Genomic DNA, 20,313 nt, shown 5'->3' on the forward strand with positions numbered 1-20,313 from the left:
CCGCTAATTTTAAAGTTGTTCTGTAATATCTTAAAAAACAAATAAAAATATTCGAAAACCAGAAACGTAGTGAACTAGATAATACAATTTTGCATGTGATACCGTTATCACAACTCATCTATCTGCTTTCGATTTGGAACTGTATATGGATTTAGTATTTTTTTGCGGGTTCTGTAAATAGCGGCATACCAAAAGCAGATAGGTGAAAAGTGGTAAAAATATCACATGCAAAATCGTATTGTCTAGTTCACTACGTTTATGCTTTACGAATATTTTTATTTGTTTTTAAGATATTATAGAACAACTCTAAAATTAGCGGTAGTTTAATTTCGCTGTAGTGAAGACCCTTAAGTCGTAATCTTAACCGTTCTATTGGCATTTTTTAAAATTTAATCAACGGTCTTTTATATTTTCTCTTATCTTCATGGGGGGACGTAATAATAAAAGCTAAAACATTTAAATAATTTATGAATAAAACGTATTAATTACGACCCCCAAATGAGGATCATACGAGTTAATGAGACAAAGAATTTTCTGGAGGAAATATTGATCTGTAGTGCATCCTATTTGATAATCTTTTCGGAGCAGTATTTTTATCCAAACACATTAGGCATTGAAAAATACTCTTTATTGTGTTCTTACAACCACTTAATCAATTTATACTATGTGAGTCATGGAACACGAAAACAGTCTTTGAGACCTAAAACTTGGATCAATTAGTATTGGCCACGAGATTCTAGAAATTTATCGCACCGTCCCGTATCGATTCTAGTTTCAAAAACGAGACGAGAACTGCTATGCTTCTCGTCGCGTCTCGAGTTTCAAAAGGTACTTTTTTTTATATACCGACTCTTGTTCCGTTTTCGAGACGAGACGGGAAATGTCCTGTCTCGTGGCTAACACTACTATTGTGTGCTTTAACATAAGAACAAAATGTAACAGTAATACATATAATACGACACATTGATAATAAAATAAAACAGATGCTTTGCATTGCGTCTATATGCAGTGCTGTGCCGTGGAAAATCAGCGCCCGGGGCGATTGTATACGGTGGCGCCTCCGTGATATATTCCAAGCTATTTTTCGTCTCTTTTTCTTTCCTTCTTTTCTTTTCTTTTTTCCTTCCAAATTTTGCGCCCCTTACTTTGGCGCCCGGGGACGTCGTCCTGCTGTCCCCTCACAGCACTATCTATATGAATGGTCCATTTCACAAAGGTACTTGTCTTGTAACACTAGAGTAAGACTTACCAAATACAAACATTTTACAACTCTATGAGCCATAAAATTGTTACGGGCAATAACATTACTACTACAAAGGGTGTTCAAAAAGTTTTACACAGTGGTCTCTAAATTTTTTTTTTTTTTTTTTTTGCAGGAGGTGATTTTTTTTTTTTTTTTTAACATGGAACATTTAGCTATACACTGAGCCTACTCAATGTAGCCTCCATCAGCTGTGACGCATCTGGTCCAACGTTCTTTCCATGATGTAAATGCACTTTGGTAAAATTCTGGGGATTGACTTTTACACCATCGCTTGCATAGGAAATAAGGTCTTTCTTACTATTAAATGTTTTACCGCGCAGGTGAGCATTCAGACGACCAAAGAGGAAACAACAACCATGTTTCATCCCGGGTAATGCCGTCAAAACATTGTTACCACTCTTCAGTAAAGGTCGTCATGAGACCCTCGCACACATCCTTTCTCATCTTTTTCATTTCTCTTGTCAATAATCTAGGCACCCAACGTGCACAGATTTTTCTGTACCCTAGTGACTGTACCACTGATACCACACTACCCAATGAAAAACCAGTCATTTCACCAAACTGTCGTGTCGTCACACATCTGTTACAGGGGCGTCATTTAGGGAGGGTAGGGAGGGGCATTTGCCCCCCTGAGTTTGAGATCTATATAGATTTTTCAATAGAATAGTAGTAAGTCAGTGAAAAATGCGGAACTTTACTTAAATCAAGGGGTCTTCCCCCCCCTAAGCCAAATCTGAAATGACGCTACTGATCTGTCATTTTGGATGATTTGATTAATGGTCTCCTTATTCACATCACTCACTACCGTCGATGGTCTACCGCATCGTGGAATGTCCAGTAAAGAGAAATCACCTTCTTTAAACTTCTGCAACCATCGCTGAATACTGCTGCGATCCAATGTGTCCTCCCCATAAACAGGGAGCAACTTCCTGTGAATCGATGTGGCAGAGTCATTGCCGGTCTTCAAGAGGAACTCCATCACCGACCGTTGTCGCAACCTGACATCTACTTCACGGTCGATTATGGCTCACCTGTAAATAAAACAAAATACTTTTATATACCAACTTATAGCTAAATATTCCAAGTATGTTCACAAAAAATTTCATTCTCCTCCTGCAACAATTAAAAAAATTAGAGACCACTGTGCAAAACTTTTTGAACAACCTTTGTACTATTTACGACTTTTACTATTTCCTGTGTCCCTGCTTTGATACTCGGCCAAGTAAATTTGTGGTAGACAACATAATGTCCCTGAGTTTTCTCGGGGTACCGCACTTTCCTCCCACAATCCCATTCCATCATCCTTTCATCATCACTTGCACTATTCATCGTCCCCTTTAGCCTAAAGAGCATAATAGTGGAACGTTAAACTGAATTCTTTTTTACTATTTCCTAGTATTTTAAGACTTGTAGAACTTTTACCTTTTTTGTTTTTAATTTGATTTGAGTTGAGTTTAGCGTCCCTTTCTGCAGTGAAACTACATGAGTCGTGGACCTACTGCTTAACATAGAATCAGAACCGCACGAGCTTTCACCGAGAATCGAACCAGGTTCTCCCACACGAGGAAGTTGTGTAAGTTTTTTTTAAATTTTAATTGCCGCCTGGTGATGAAATATTGTATGATTTCGTAAGCTGTGAAAGATGAACCTGGTAGATGATATATAATAATTCTTGGTTAGTTGTCTAAGAGAGGATGACTTCTCTCAACTTGAACACTCTTATTAGCATTAATCAAATAACATTCTAATCCATTAATCGCATAGCAAATTGTCAAATAAAAAAATGAAATTAGCAAATGTTTGAAAGAACGTAAACTATTCAGGTATTTTTAAGATTTTGAAAGTGGGGCATTAAGTCACCAGGTTACTGACTGAAGAGGCAACTGTAGCTTTTGTCACACTATGCTGAAATGAGGACAAGTCGTTCAGGAGTAGAAAAAAAATTGTCCTACGATTTTCGATTGAGGGATCATTGTATTCTATATATTCAAGATATCCAGAAGAAAGACACTAGAGTCACCAAACAGAAAAAAAAAAGAAATACAGTTATTTTGATGTTGGTCACAGAAGACAAAAACATGGGAAGCACTCGACACGAGATAAATCACGAACAAAGCAACTCATTAACTTGGTGGTGCACTAAAAATTTGCTGACTAATCAAAGAAAATCTTTTCTCCTTTTTCGTGAATTTCCATGCTTAGCAAAATAAATGAGTGTTCTTCTTACCTGCATGGTGACACAGTGACAGAGTGGTAAAATCTTCATCTCTACTGCGAAGGCTAACTTCTGGTGGTTCAACAATGTGGCTCTAGATTTTCTTTGCCTTTTCTCGTTTCTTCCAAATTTTGCTTCCTTCTCATTCACTTACCTGGACCACTTAATTAAAGATAGGGATATGCAATCAGGGGCGTATCCACGGAATGGAAAAGATGAAATGAAATCTTGAAGTTTTACGTCGTACGGTTATGCCGGTTAGGCTAAAGGAGACGCTGATGATGAGAGATGAGCGAAATGGTGGAATGAAGAAAGTGGAAGGAAACGGGAGAACTCCGAGAAAACCCAGGAGCACGGTGTCCACACGGCGCGAGCTGGGATCGAACCAGGGACCCCAAGCACCGGAGGTGAACGCTTTACCACTGAGCCACCGCGCCCCCTCTACGGAATGGATTCCCCACTCCGAACTTCTTAATTCTTTTTGAAATAATTAAACTTCCACGCCTTGCTTTCAGTTTAACGTCCCACGTTTATACGCTTCAGGCTAAAGGAGACGATGATTAAGACAAATTACTGATGATGGAAGAATTGGTGGAATGAGGAAGTAGAAGAAAACAAAAATAAGCTGAGAAGACCCACGGAGATGTTGTCCATCACAAACTTACTTTGCTGGGAATCGAATCAGGGACGCCACGCACCAGAGGTAAGCGCTCTACCAGTGAGCCACCGTGCTCCCATAATTCTTTCTAAATAATATACTAGTGTTTTGTGTGCACAAGGGGTGCACTCACGGTGCGCTTAACCAGTCCGGAGCCCCTCTAATCGTGCGACTTTGGACCTTGCCAACAAAAATTTCTGAGTGGGTGCATGTATGGAACTCCCTCCGTGGGTCGAGATGTTCAGGACTTGCTACCAAATTCAGCTTTAACCCTTAACCGAAAATAATCTTGATTCCATTAAAACTTTTTTTAATCAGTTTATTTCAAACGTGTCAACAACTCCGTATCCTTTTGATGATCTATGGGTTTCTGTGAGATCATGAAGTGAAGCAGTGGTAGGTGTGTTTAGTGGTGAAATGCATGAGAGTCGGAGAATACAAAATGGTATTGCCATTGCGGCTATAGCCCAGCGTCGTGAGAATAATAAAGGAACTACTTGACTAAAAGAATTAGCGGAATCCGGTCAACCAAACGATCAATAAGGATGACGGGACTCACGGCGTGCTGCCTCAATTCCAGGTGACCGGTTAATCGACTGAGGTCTTTCTATCAAGAAGTTTCGTTTCTTTACACCTGAATAGTATTCTTAACAGGGGCGGATCCAGGACCAACTTCTGGGAGGTGGGGGTTGTCATACTGCTACTTTTAAGGGCTCCAAACTTTGGAATGGGTTTTATTTATATATATAAAATAAGAAATTTTTCCTCTTCTGGGGGCGATTGCCTCGATCGCCCCCTGGATCCGCCCCTGATTCTTAGGTTACGATGGGTTAGAGGGAATTATCTTCGGTGAATTAAAATGCAATATTGTCACCCGTCCATGATAGGATAGTAATAAAGTCCACTCTAAAAAAAAAAAAAAAAAAAAAAAAAAAAAAAAAAAAAAAAAAAAACCGTTCTCCGGACTGCGGTATATTGTACAAATATACGGAATCCTTTTGCTTATTACAGAAATCAGTACGGAGCATATCTTATCCGTATGCTGCATAGGCACTGCCCTTAGATGTTACATCATGGCTTTGCAGGACGAATGATATCTAACAGTCCTCCTTATATTACATACATATATGTATGCTATTTTCGTCAGCTACATATGATATACGTCCATTTGTATGTGAGATCCTTGACCGCCTATGCTGTTTCATACGAAAGTACGTACAGATGGAACATATATACAGAAAGTATTATAAAACATGCGTTTACAGTTATACGTTTGCTGTACGTTAAGTCCAAAAACAAGATTTACAAGATCTACAAGATACGAGTTTACGTACGCCACATACATTTTTTCTCACTGCAGTTTTATTAATTTTCTTACCTATGTAGTTGGCGTACTCCCTTTCGGCGTGGGATATCAAGGACATGTTAAGTTATAGATCCAAGTCTCATATAGCTTCGGCGCTTAAAATATGACTGAATTCCAATTTAACGAACCAACCACCTAATTTTATGAAATATTTTTTATTTTAAAAATACGCAGCTATTAAATTTCTCGTAGTTTTTTTAAAACGATTTTCTAATGTAACTTCTTATGATTCATATTACTAAATATTAACATTTTGGCTACATGTATTTTAACGCTTAATAGTACTTTTGTTTTTATTAGTTGTAGGGGAAAAGTACTACTTGTAGTGTTTCAAATGTAAAATCATCTAGGGTTCGATCCCAGCCCCCACCAAGTGAAAACAATGTGTGCGTGGGTTTTCTCGGGGTTCTCCCGTTTCCTCCCACTTTCTTCATTCCACCATTTCATTCATTTCTCATCATCACCGTCTCCTTTATCCCACACAGCATAACCATGGGACATAAATCTCGACGATTTCGTTTCATTTCATTTTCATTTTTCGGCTTGTTTGGTTAATTTAACAAGCAACAAGAGAAAATAAAACAAAGAAATTCACGTGTGTGAAATAAAGATTTAAATAAAATTACAGTATTGATCTTTATTTCTGCTTTTTAAGTTTACAATATAATAAACTTTTAATTCAATTTTAACATTCTGATCATTATATTTTCCATTAAATTTCGTTTAGTAAAACATCAAAGAAGATAATACTTTTATTTTACTGAGATGTGACGAAAGAAGACCATGTATTGTCTTCATTTGAAGGTTTCCGCATTTTATGTGTGAACGTGTTTACAGGGCAGTTGCATACCTGTACAGGAACTATGCTTACTTACTGTTACTGCATTTTGTTCAATCTGGGACGCGGTGGCTCAGTGGTAGAGCGTTCACCTCCGGTGCTTGGGGTCCCTGGTTCGATTCCAGCTCTCACTGTGTGAACTTTGTGGTGGACAAACACTATGCTCGTGAGTTTTCTCGGGGTTCTCCCACTTCATTCCATCATTTCATTCATTTCTCATAATCACCATCTCCTTTAGCCTAACCGGCATAAGCGTGGGACGTAAAACTCAAAAGATTTTTTCATTTTGTTTAAGTTAATATATTGTAGTCAGATGTGTAGCCGAATGTTTGGTGTATTTTATATAATTTTACTTTATTGACGATAAGTTGAATTGAGTTGATTTTAGTTTAGCGTCCCTTTCAGCAGCGAGGCTATATGAGACGTGGACCTACTGATTAACGTGGAATCCGAACCACATGAGCTCCCACCGGGAATTTATTGACGATAACTTATCGACGGGGGTAGGACAGCGTTTTAGGGAAGACTTTTCAAGAAGAAACTAAAAACGTAAGAAAGAAAGGGGAGAATGACATACACAACAGGAAAACAATTTGGATAGAATCAAGGAACGTATACATCTGGAGGTAGGAATATTAGAAAATAGACAAAAAATATGGTTTAGGGAAAGAAGTGGGATAGAAAATAATTTAATCAACTTTTCCCAACACAACTCGCTAATGATACAACGATCAAGTAGCAGAAAAAAGGAAAGATACGCATAGATAGAAACCAAGGGCGCCGATTTCTCTGTAAATTTGGGGGGGCATTCAGATGCAGAAGGTGTATATATATGAGGATTTTAAGACAAATCGCATTCAAATTATGCCAAATATTGTATATTCATAAATACAATAGGAGGCCTACATGAGCTTTGGGGGGACCCAGGCCCTCTCGGACGCCCCAGGATCGGCGCCCTTGATAGAAACGTCTGGAATTTTCTATTCGACGAACAGATATATCAAATAGAGTTCATAACATAACAGCAGAGGTTTTAGTCCAGTTCCTTTGGGCAGATATCTTCTCAAATCACATTGCTGTACTGATTAAAATGAAATGAAGTATTTTAGCTTAATATCCCACAGTTATGCCCTTTAGGCTAAGGGAGACAGACGATTAAGGCAAGTGAATGATGATGGAATAATCGGTGGAATAAAAATGTGGGAGAAAATGGGAGTACCCACAGAAAACCCACGGACACAATATTCTCTACCACAAAGTTATTTCTCGGATATATGAGCAGTTTTGAAAGCATCTGTAATACACTGGTCCTAGTACCGTAAACGGAAAAAGATGCAGAGAAACATGTGCTATCGAAATGTCTCTTGAAATACATAACGAATACTTGTCGATGTCTTCAGATTTCGCGACAACACTCTAATAACCAATTGTCACCGCTAGAAGTGATTGACAGAAACGCCATTTCGGATTTTACTAGGCAGCTATAGATTGTCGACCGACATGAGAGTTTCATATTTTTTTATTATGATTATACAATTTATTAAAAAAGCACGTGCTTCCCAAACTAAAGGAGGTATATCCCCTCCCCTCCCCTCCCCTGCCCTCCGTAAATAACGTCCTGGCTCCTAAAACCGTCAGATTTAGCGAGAAACGGCAAACGTTGGCCAAACTGTTTTTTCATCAGAACTAAATAAGAAAAGGTCAAAATAAATAAATAAAAAATACAACTAAATATCTTGTACAGGATTAATACTTGTATGTAGAATTCGTGTGTTTTTTAGTATTTGATTTGACTTTGTTTAGCGTCCCTATAAGCAACGAGGCTGTATGAGACGTGGGCCTACGTACTTCTAATGTGGAATCCGATCCATATGAGCCACCTCCGGGAATCAAACCCGGGTCTCGTACACCAAAGGCGAAGACTCTAACCATTTAACCACAAGGGAACTCTTTTAGTATTGAAGATCTTGCTGATAATGATATATTGACAGCATTATCCTCATAGCAAGTGGAAAGAGAGAGAGAGAAAGAGAGAGAGAGAAAGAGAGAGAGAGAGAGAGAGAGAGAGAGAGAGAGAGAGAGAGAGAGACCTTCCATTTTGTGGTGGTAGCATGATTAAGTTGACCAATGGAAGTTATAAGGAAACATTCAGCAATGCTTCTTCTTCATACACTTGTCAGGTAAAGAATTTGATTCCACTGGAGTCTTTGGCGACCTTTTAATTGCTTCCCTGATTACTATGCAGATTAGAAGGGATGGGTAATTTTCACTGAAGAGTGTACCATAACCATCGCCCCATCAGGAGTGTGAGTGACTCCAGCGGGCGGTGACCATAATAAGAAGAAATCGAATGTTTATATATGGCTATTTTACTTTGGGCTTCAGAGCTCTAACACTCTACAGTACCATAACACAATATATGCAGAATATGATGAGTGAGTGCTAATCGCCGATCGGATTTCGTTTTTCTCTCCTGAAGAGCCACAATATTCTTAGCTGTTTACTGTAGGCGTGATGTGCCATATGTAGCACAGAATGATATATCACGTCTCTTTCTATACTTGTTTAGCACAGAAATCTTGTTTCACTTCATTCAAAAACCAGTTGATGACGTACTTAGAACCAGTATGGGCTGCCTCCACACCTCAAGAGTTCGAAAGAAAAAAGAAATGTGAGAACAGTATGAAGTGTCCGTTTTGCACCATTTCTGCGAAAGATCTTTCTGTCTATCTGTGTATGTGTATTGCATAGGGGCCGGGATCGGGATTTCATATTTTCGTGGGCCCAGAAGCATTGAATGACTGTTAATGCGTGGCATTATTACAATTCAATAGTATCCAATTTAGTAACTGAACATTTCCTGGGGTGCAATGACCTACAAACTTGAGCTGCTAAGAACCACGCACTTTCGTTTCCCTGTAATTTGTGTGTGCAGTGCTTTCTTTGTACTGCAGGTTCTCACGCGTTGTTTTGATAGAAATTAAATCTTTAAGTTTTACGTACCACGATTATGCTGGCTAGGCTAAAGGAGACGGTGATGAGCGATGAATGAAATGGTGGAATAGAAAGTGGGAAGAAACGGGAGAACCCCAAGAAAACTCACGCACACGGTATTTGTCCACCACAAAGCTCACTTGGTGCGAACTGGGATCTAACCAAGGACTCCATGCACCAGAGGCGGTTGTTTTGATAGAGCAGTCCATGCTTCGATTCCTAGTGGTAGTGGTGGTGAAAGACAAGAGGTGTTCTCAATTAAAAATGGCAAAATTGAAGTGTATTCTGAATCTAGTCAAGTACGTAGATACGGTTTGTCACCAGACTAAATTAGAGGTCCAGAGGGTACTCAAGTGCCATCCGACTCTCTCTACCGCTGGCCATGAGCAGTATTGTTACGGTTGATTCTAACCGAAAGATGGAATCCTTGTTTTCAATGGAGGCGTTGGCCGAACTGCAAAGAACAATAGGATGTTGCTTTGGAAAGTTCAATCTCGCAATATGACTTTTGAATAATTAAAAACGTAGAAAGAACAGCATATGAAATGTGCGTAATATTGATTAATAGGACTGTGCCGATTTCTGTATAACTTTAGGGGGAGATGGGATCAGGTAAATGTGTTTTCTTGACAGATATCCTGATCTTGGGAGCCGAAGCCAACTTTGGGAGGAGGGGGCTTGGCTCCCTTAGGGTTGGCGCATGTGAATATACTTTAATTATTTTCGGTGTTAATCCAGCAGAAAGAGGAAAGAAATGGTCAGCTCTTGAATGAAGAGGCAGAGGTGCCGGGTTTCGAAAACTAGAAACAATCTCATTGAGAGCTGACGCGATGACTGCAGTTCACTCGCGCCATCTGGCTAGCTATTGCCCTTCGAGGGCTGGGTGCATGCCGAGTGGTTACTATTTCCTAGGAGCATATCTGTGGTCTGGTTCGAGCCAGGAACACAAAAGTGTTGTTGTTCTGTACTTCATCATCTTGGAGGCGAAATAATATGGTGGGGAAGTAACTTTATATGATGATGTGCTTATTCGGTAACTGTGACGGATTCAGTTCTCAACATTGTTACAGAGCCTGCATAAATATGGGGACCCTGTCCCTCATAACCTCGTTGTTAGATAATGACTAAAGCAAAATCAATCAAGCTATGTTTTCTGACTATAAAAAGAATACTATTTCTAAAAGTTGTAGTAAATGGGGGAAAGTACCGTTTGAAATGCTTTGTACTTGGAAAACTAATAGTTCTTGCTATTGCTTTATGAAAAAAATGTATACGACGTAAAAGCAACTCTTGGCGAATGTGAACATCAAAAATAAAATATTGTAATTTGTTTTTATTTACGTGAGATTAATATATTAAAAACATATTTACAACCGATTATAAGACCATTATAACACGTTATTGTCGTTTCCTGCTTTTATTAGACCTTTTGAGTATGAGAAAATTCCACATTCTGAAATCTTTGTCATGAAAATAACAGAGGAAAAATTACTTTAAAAAATCCTGCAGAGCGTCTTCCCTACTTGCATCAAGATGGGAAAAAAAGGTGCTGTAGATAGTCAAAATGTATGTAAAGTATTTTCTATTCTTGGATAGGGAGTCAAAATAATTAATATATGAACTTGTCCACTTGACAGGGCGCAATTGGGAACAATAATTCTGGAGACCCCATGTTCCCAGGCAACTTACACTAAGGTATAATTGTATGAAAAAAAAAAAAAAACATTGTAAACACTTTGTTATACAATTACAAACAGTGTATACATAGACTTTTTTTGTTTTAGTTTTATTTTTTTTTTTTAAGAACTTTTGGAAACTGGACTTAGGAACGTTTTCAAACTGTATTGGCTATATGTTCCTTTACGAGCATTTAGGTTATTAATTTTAAGGAAGATCTTGATACATTAATTTTAAATATGGCGTTTAGTACCACTAAAATTAAAAAAAAGAAGAAAACGTCTAATTTAAGTTGGTTATTATTCTAGACACAACTTAATATTTTACTTAAATAAATATAGTTTTTAAGCTGTTGCTAAGATATGCTCGTACTAGTATTTTTATAAGTAAAACAGTATTTGTTAAACTTTTATTAGTGTTGATGTAGTAGGTACTTAAAGTAATTTACAAAGAAATAAACTATTAAGAGAGTATTAGACCTTCATTTCTTTGTCTGCGCAATAATTAAACATCACCGATCAAGACTTCACCAGAATTAGATTTTGGAACTAAACAATAATCTATGGCACAAAATAAAATATTTATCTTCATAGAGCTTTAATAAGTGTGTTTATGAACTCAGTGCATAAAACAGTTCACTAGCAAACACTTGGATTCACACTCTAAATAGAATTGTATTAAAATTCTTTTAAGTTAAATTTATAAAATTTCATTGTTATACCTCTCACTAAACTCTACCAAATTAAAACCTAAATCATATATACGTCATTCTATTATATAATTCATTTCCCTGTAGTAGAATAAAAAGACAACCAAAATATATACTTAAAAAGGCTTGCGAGTTAATAGATAAAACAGATAGAACATACATCCTAACTATATATAAAACTACATGAACTGACACAAATTAAAGGGGTACTTCCGGTTGACGTGGAAGGTTGAAATTCAGCATGATTGTAACTTTCTGAGACTAACCAACAGGAAAATTACCAAAAGAAAATAATTTTATTTTTTAGAGGGTCTAAAGGGGGATGAAAATAATCTCCATGTTATTTAAATGGGCTTTTTTTTTAACCTATAATTTCATATTTTAGGTACTTGGAATACAAATTTGAAATTCGGTAAGCTTGTACGTTTTCGTTAGCGGTACCCAAGTAAATGAGCAAAAATAAAAATTTCCAACTTTAGAGTGGTTTTATGGGCAACTGAAAAATCTTTTCCATGTTATTTAATATTTATATGGGACATCTTCTACACCCCAAAATGTTTAGGCACTTCCGGTAGCATTAGAATGATGAAATTTGGCATGACTCTAACCTTCCGGGACAAACTCCAAGAAAATTGCCAAAAGTGAATATTTTTAGTTTTTTAAGGTGTCTAAATGGGGGATGAAGAAATTCCCATGTTATTTAAATGGGTGTCCTTTAGGTAGTTGAAATAGGAAAAAAAACTTGAAATTCCGTAGAATTGTGTGCTTAAGAGGTACGAGGCCGTAGGCTGAGTAAACGCGGGGGTCAGGGGGCGAAGCCCCCAGCTGGGCCAAATTCAGGAAATGTTAAGAGCAAATGCACGAAATTCACTTTTAATGCAAAGAATGATACATAAGAAGCTGAGCAAACGTGGGAGTCTGGGGGCGGAGCCCCCAGCTAACCGAAGGCTAGTTTTAATATAAATTTGCATACATGCAAGCTTACAAATAACTAACAATTTGTATATCTCTTCAGAACAGTACGTACGTCTAGTCACAATAGCATAATTTGAACGATTGTAAAATAATTTTTAAAAAAAGTTTTTATTTTTCTTTAGAGAAAAATGAAAATTTAAATGCACTGTTGAAAACAAATTATATTTTTTGATTTAAAACTCGCTGAACATTCACAATTTATAAATCAAACATTTTATTCGCCTTTATCAAAGTTACTTTTCTTGCTTTTATTTCTGTGCAAAGTATTTTAGAATTTCCCTTCTCATAATTTAAACTCAATGAACAAAATTGCCAAACTGTTCAAATGTTTTTGCTGAATTGATGATCTCAACTGAGTTTTGATTAGTTTCAACTTGGGAAAACTTCTTTCTTCAAATACCACAGTCACTGGAATAGTCAATAAGAGCATGCATGTATATATATATAAAATATTATTGTGTGTGTATTTGACAATCGAGAATAAATTACACTCCACCGCGTGTAATAGGTCCAATCGGCTTAACTCTTTTAGTATTTCCACTTCTTGAGGTAAATTTTAGATTTTCAGTCAAACAGCTATTGCTTCCTTACTATTTATTGTAGGATCATGGTTCATACCTCGTTTTGTGTAGAATAAAGCATCCTTTCCAACGGCACCACTTGCTTTTGTCCGCATTGTACACCAGAAACGGGAAAAACCGGAAGCTTTTTCGAAAAAAAAAAAAAAAAAAATGCGTCCCTCTGGCCCGGGCCTGGGTTCACGTAAGGATCTGAAAATCTCTTGAAAAATACGTAGTTATGTGCACGACGCGTGTGCAAAATTTCAATCGTGTATCTTGCAAACTAAGGGCGGAATTTTGTTTTGAAAATCTGAATATTCCGTTCTATAGAAATATTCAAAAAAATTACTGTATCATTACTATTTGGCGTAGTTTCATGGTTCAAAAGCCATTTTCTCGGGCCATTTCCAACGGTACCACTCACATGTCCGTATCATACATCTGAACCAGGAAATTAGGGAGAAACCGATTTTTTTCTTTAAAAAAAAAAAAAAAAAAAAAAAAAAAAACTTCTCGGAATACTTTGCACCTCGGGCACGGGCTCACTTAGGGATCTCAAAAAAATTGAGAAATACTCAAAAGTGCACACAATACTTATGCAAAATTTCAATCTAGTATCTTGAAAACTAAGGGTGAAACATTTTTGAAATTTGCCTTAAGAAAAGAACATCGCGGCCCTCCGCCCGTACTTGGCGCCGCCAAGTTGAGCATCCGGTCCAAAATGCATCTGGGGTATTTTTTGGTCCATGTTTGACTTGACCAATAATAATAATAATAATAAAACATCTTAAATGCCTGTTATAGGACCTAAATAAGCGGTCAAAGACAACATTACGCTATGGTAACAAAAGTTACCATAAATTCCCGAAGATAACAAAAGTTAAGCCCGGCCCTGCCACTCGGAGACTTGCTCCTGTACTGGCTCCATTATGTCTTCCATTATATAGTACAGAGGCATTTTATGTTTCCTTTGAAATAACACGAATTTTAATACATGCAAAAGTAGTTGGAGCAAAATAAGAAACGAATTAATATATCGGGGAGGACACGTTACCCTGTTACTACATTGCAATATTCCGCTAAAGTATCCGGTATAAGTACCACCTGTAGTGAAAGGATAGTTATAGAGAATGTTTTAGTAGAATACTTAACGATGTAGCAGCAAGGTAATATGGTTCCTCTACTTGTTATTTCGCTTTGTATTTTTCTTAAAGTATAACTGTGTCCGACTCCTTTCCTAAAAAGAAAGAAGAAACAAGACTTTCAAATAATTTGTTCACTCACGAAAGCCCAACAGGAAAGTCGTCGCTTGTAGTGTTGGCCATGAAACTAGATTCATGGCTATCATATATCGAAAGGGTGAAAGTGCTTTCTCTTCTCACAAAGTACATTTGTTTCTATTAGTAAAGCTCTGTGTCGTTCTCTGTCCTTGTCGCTTGCAATGGATCATACACTTTGACGGGTATTCTTATAGTACGTACATTTTCTTGGCCTAAGACAATAGTTGCTTGAATCATGTTCGTCAGGACCAGGGCCGTGCTGTGGAAAATCAGCGCCCGGGGCGAGAGTATACGGCGGCGCCCCCATACATATATCCAAGCAGTTTTTCCTATCTTTTTTCCTTTTCCCCCCGAATTTTTCGAACCCCTTACTTTGGCGCCCGGGGCCGTCGCCCCGCTCGCCCCCCCACGGCACGGCGCTGGTCAGGACAATCTATTGACCAGAGTAAAAGATCAAAACTATATATACTATTGTCTGAGGTATATTATTACAACAGCATTCTAGTCTACCTCGCAGTCTAGTGGCTACTGCATGTGCCTTTGGTATATGTGGTCCCCAGTGGCGGATATAGTAGATAAAAACTGGGAGGGAGGGTTGCCATAACCGAGACTATGATAGGCATATCATGAGTTTCCTATAAACTTTCAAAAATATATAAATAATAACTTCAATTATTTTTGTCACTCAAAAAACTGGGGGCAAACCCCCCGGCCCCGGGGTAGATCCGCCACTGGTAGTCCCGGATTCGATTCCCCGTAGAAGAGGACAGAAAATCATAGTTCATTTGTATTAACCGCACTTCTCATTTAGCCTAAAGGGCAAATATCGTGGGACGTTTAACTATAAAGGATCATTTCATTTTCACACCAGCATTCTGTTCTGCGTCACTCCAATTTATAAATAAAGGATAAAAGTGCAAAACGCGAAAACTTTTCATAGTATAAGACTATAACTAAATCACGTTCCTATTCCCTTATAGCTGCATAGCAAATGTGCGTATCTTGGGTTTGAATGCCAGGTGCTGACCCAGATCATAAAGACCATTATTCGGAGCTTCTTTACTTAACAAATAGCGGATCTTGGGGTCATTTTTTCTTCCTGAAACTTTGTCCGAGCGGGACAAAACCAAATTGTGAGGGGCTATACTGGAACACTATTTGCTAAAGGATGTGCTAGCACAAGAGTGACATAGGTTAAACAATTTATCTTGAGGGGACAGGGATTTGTTAAACTTCGTCAGGGAGGGGGCCAAATCTCCCTCGTAAATATGCGAGGAAGAAGGCAAATACAAAAATAAATAAATAAATAAAAATGTATATGGATTGACCATATCACTCAGTTGAATGCGGGGGGGCGCGGTGGCTCAGTGGTAGAGCGTTCACCTCTGGTGCTTGGGGTCCCGGGTTCGATCCCAGCCTCCGCCAAGTGAACTTTGTGGTGGACAAACACCGTGCTCGTGGGTTTTCTCGGGGTTCTCCCGTTTCCTCCCACTCTCTTCATTCCACTATTTCACTCATCTTTCATCATCACCGTCTTCTTTAGCCTAACCGGCATAACCGTGGGACGTAAAACTTAAAGATTTCATTTCATTTCAGTTGAATGCGACATTAGGCCGGGCAAAACCTATATCAGCTGAAACTACGAGAACTACTGAGTCCTCTTAGAGCACAAATGAAATGAAATATTTACGTTTTACGTCCCTCGGGTATGCCGGCTAGGTTAAGAGTGACAGTGATGATGAGAAATGAATGAAATGGTGGAATGAAGAAAGTGGGAGGAAACGGGAGAACACCGAGGAAAGCCACGCACATGGTGTTCCGTGTTTGTCCACCACAAAGCTCACTTGGCGCGAGCTGGACCCCACGCACCAGAAGTGAACGCTGAACCATGCGGTCCAAGAGCTCAAATCAAGTTTGGAAATAAAGGTACCATGACTCAAGTACTTTTTAGTGAGTTGCAATTCGGTTAGTGTGTTCTTTTTTTGTTTCTTTTTTTTAAATCATGCCACTTTGACAAATGACTCATTTGTTACTGCTTTTCTCATGGCTACGCTTGGCGCTTTCTTTGCGTATAGAAGACCCAGACTATCTGCTGCATTTACTGCGTCTAGTGTGTAATTGTATTGTAATTGAACAAATAAAACGCATCAACTGTTCTTTTCCTCCAGTGATAAGTGCCGCACCGCTATTATTAAATCCCGCCGGTGTCTTGAAGTTCATGCTTCTCCCATGACCACCTGGACGTGAGAGAAGGGATCAACACAACAGTAATTAATACACAGCGCAGCACACACGTACTTTTAGTAGGTGGGTTCAGTGCGGTTCTTGTAATTTCCCATGTAGGTCATACTGCAGTAGTTCTTGATTTCTCCGTGCCGAGGTGCTGCCTTCTTCATACTCGGAAGAACACAGCTGATGTTCAGTACAATAATTCCGATTGTTGTAGTGAGTTGTGTGGCGGTGATTACGATACGAATGCTTGAATGGAAGTGCTTGTGTTGTTTTTTATAGCTGTTACGTGATATAAATTTTTAATCTAGAAGACAAACCTCATCTTTCGTCTTGGAATATACGACTGGTCATTGTTGTATTTTTGTTTTTGTTTACTGTTATTACAAAGGTCAAACGTCACACAGAGAGTAACAATCAAACAAGTGCGTTTGTAGGCGATGTGCTACTAAAGAATCCCTCCCAATGACCCTTTGGGAGAAAATGGGCAAGATCAAATTGGTAAGTTTAATCGTAATGTATTTCAGACACGTTACAAATTGCATCTTTCAATCATGGATGTTACATTAGTCCTTTTTGAGTGTCTGTAATGTTGCAAGTAGATTTGTATGTACAGTGATTTAAAAACAAACAAACAAATGGATATTCGCCTCTTTAATAGAATACCAAATGGGTTATAGTTAAGGAGCCGTACTTCCCATTTAGGGAAGGACGAGAAACGCCATACTTTCAGGAATTATTCATTGACTATCTAGGATGTTAAAAAGTAGGTAATAGACTGAGTTCTTGCCCTTGTACTTAGGGTGTTTAGGTAGTGCAACAGTAAGATGTATCCTCGTGCACGGGAGATGAGAAGTAGCTGTTCTTAACTATTACCGAAAAATGACATAACTCAGTATCATCGACGTTTCAAGAGAGCGATTTGAACGTTTGTACTGCTGTAGTTAACAGGGATTGACAAATGGTCTAGTTGTTCCCCAGGAACATGCTCGCCGATCCTTAGGGGGCCAGTGCCCCAGGTTTGCTTGGATTTCTGATTATGAAACATATTTGAAGGGCATACCCCCAAAGCTATACAGAAACAGGCGCCACTGGAGTGAGGAAAGAATGTATATTTTAACGATCGATATAGTCTTTTCTTTAGGACCATTTCAAAAATTAAATCCTAATTAGGATAATTATTGATTTGTCACTTATGCATTTCTTTCATAATGTCTAAACTTGCATCCGAAGAAAGCATGTTCGGGTGGCATTTAGTATCTCCCCCAACTCGTTTCATGGTTCCAGAACCAAGTACCTTGTTTTTTGTCTAAATAGTGATAAAGGTAGAAGTACAAGGACCCTGGGGGCTTCTAACTCCCTTCGTTAGCTGTCCCTAGTTCAGCTATATTTTGTAAAGTAATACACTGTAAATCTTATATGTGTAAGATTGGGGGAGGTACTAAATATCAACCTTTTAATCAATAGTATAGAAAAATACGAATAAGAAACACCTATGCCCTCCAAGCGAAATCAAAAATGTCCCTGCTGGTAAAACCCGGCTCGATCTGGTTTGAGACCTTTTTTTCTTTCTTCGATTTTGACCCGAGTAGTCTAATATTGAAATCAATCCAAAACGAACTCAATGAAAGACACACCATCACAATTACTATAGGGATTGGTTCGTATCTCCTTTGGTTAATAGCTCTGCGTTTATTTCATTGCAGCTTTGATTCAGGCACGTACGCAGAAATCTATTTCGGGAGTCTAAATTCAATATGAGGATAACACCCCCAAAGCTATACAGAAACCGGCGCCACTGGGCTGAGGAAAGAATGCATATTTTAACAATCTACAAAATCACCTCTAAAATCAGACTAAACTTACCGGGGGAGTTTCAGACTCCCCAGGACTCGCCCCCTGCGTACGTCCCTGCTTTGATTAATTTATACTTACGTCCTGATTAGCAGCCAATCTATAAAGGAAGAGTGAGACCTACACTTTCAGGTGGGATATGAATTACTGTAGCCCGTTTGATCTATCGAGAATCGAACCGAAACCGCGTGCACCAAAGGGATGTGCTTTAGCCATGCCATAAAGGAGGGCGTTTTCTTTGAATTTGACTAATTGTTCCCTGAGTTTAATCTTCATATTCTGAAGGAAAACCTCTCGGAAAATGTAGGGGGTACAGCGGCGCAGTGGTAGAGCGCTTACCTCTGGTGCGTGGTGTCCCTGGTTCCATCCCCGGCTAAGTAAGTTTGTGGTGGACAACATCGTGTCCGTGGCTTTTCTCGGAGTACTCCTGTTTCCTCCCAAACTTTCATTCCACCATTTTTTCCATAATCCTTTACTTGCCTTAATCATCGGTCTCCCTTAGTCTAAAAGACCCTAATCGTGGGACGTTAAGCTGAAAGATTTCATTCAGTTTCATTTTTCGGAAACCTTTGGCGTGGGAGACCCGGGTTCGATTCCCGGCGGGAGCTCATGTGGTTTAGATTCCACGTTAATCAGTAGGTCCACGTCTCATGTAGCCTCGCTGCTGAACGGGACGCTAAACTAAAATCAACTCATTTTTCGGAAAGTGTAATTTATTGAGACCCAATGATCAGCCTTCGAAGTTGGCCAGTCTCTTTCCTTTCCCCGGAACTAAGATAGCTTAAACTGCGGTCACATATCACTGTTATACAGGGCATGTCCTTCAGGACGTAATATCAAAATCAAGAGCACCTATAATCTTCCTTCGGCCAACTGTGTTAAAATCCGCATTTGAGAATATAATGTGTGTTCCAGTGCAATCCTCTCACATTTGATTTAGTTCCCGATCTCCCACCGAAATTTTTGGGGCGGAGAGGGGGACAAAACCCCCTAATCAGGTGGCTTGAAGCCTTCTAGACTTGAAATGAACATAAAAGAATAAAGAGCAATTTTAACTCCAGTTAAATTTTCAGAGGCAGATCTACTCCGGTCCGGGGTAGTCTAGTCCCCCAGTGTTTTGAGTGACAAAAATAATTTAAGCTATTATTATTATTTAAGTTTACTAGCTGAACCTGCGCTCTTTACACAGCGCATCATTCATATTTGAGCATGAATCTCCTTGTTATTCCTCACATCTGTACATGTCCCTTTGCAGATACAAATGAAAGAACTCTTGGTAAAAATCGGCAAGAGATACCGTAAAGGGGAGATTTTTTTCGATTACTTTTTCAATATCTCGTACCGGTACCGTTTGCAAGATTTGAGCCTACTTTCGGTTGGAATTTTTAATTCATGTATGATCTGTGTTTTCTTTCTTCTTGCATGTAGTATGTAATAAGCAAATACATAAACTAACTCTATGGTCTATGGAACCCGGAAGTTCAATGCCGCGTTCACAAAAGCTCTCCACTGACTTCTATCCTTAACCAATTGGATTCAGTTTCCTATTTTTGCGAGATCCATCTTAATATTATCCTCCCACCTAGTCTTCCTAGTGGTCGTTTTCCGGCTGGTCTTCCAGTTAAGATTTTGAAAGCGTTATTACTTTCTTCCATCATGGCTACATGACCTGCCCACCTGAGCCTCCTAGATTT

General features: G+C 38.7%; 1 protein-coding gene across 5 annotated transcripts in view; it reads left to right on the forward strand.

Annotated features, from left to right (window-relative positions):
- DAAM (disheveled-associated activator of morphogenesis-like protein) overlaps positions 1-20,313 on the forward strand; it is a 254,175-nt gene that overhangs the window by 71,959 nt on the left and 161,903 nt on the right. Inside the window, exon 1 of one of the 5 annotated variants that reach the window (XM_081726066.1) lies at positions 16,846-17,266. The exons of 3 other annotated variants lie outside the window; for them this stretch is intronic. In XM_081726066.1, the coding sequence (XP_081582192.1) occupies positions 17,231-17,266 (36 nt within the window). In that variant the 5' untranslated portion in view covers positions 16,846-17,230. Of the gene's footprint in view, positions 1-16,845; positions 17,267-20,313 lie in introns of those variants that run through there. One more of the 5 variants, XM_081726065.1, reaches the window with a different exon arrangement.

Source organism: Thermobia domestica, chromosome 9 (genome assembly GCF_964235325.1).
Source record: "Thermobia domestica chromosome 9, izTheDome1.hap1.1, whole genome shotgun sequence".
NCBI lineage: Eukaryota > Metazoa > Arthropoda > Insecta > Zygentoma > Lepismatidae > Thermobia > Thermobia domestica.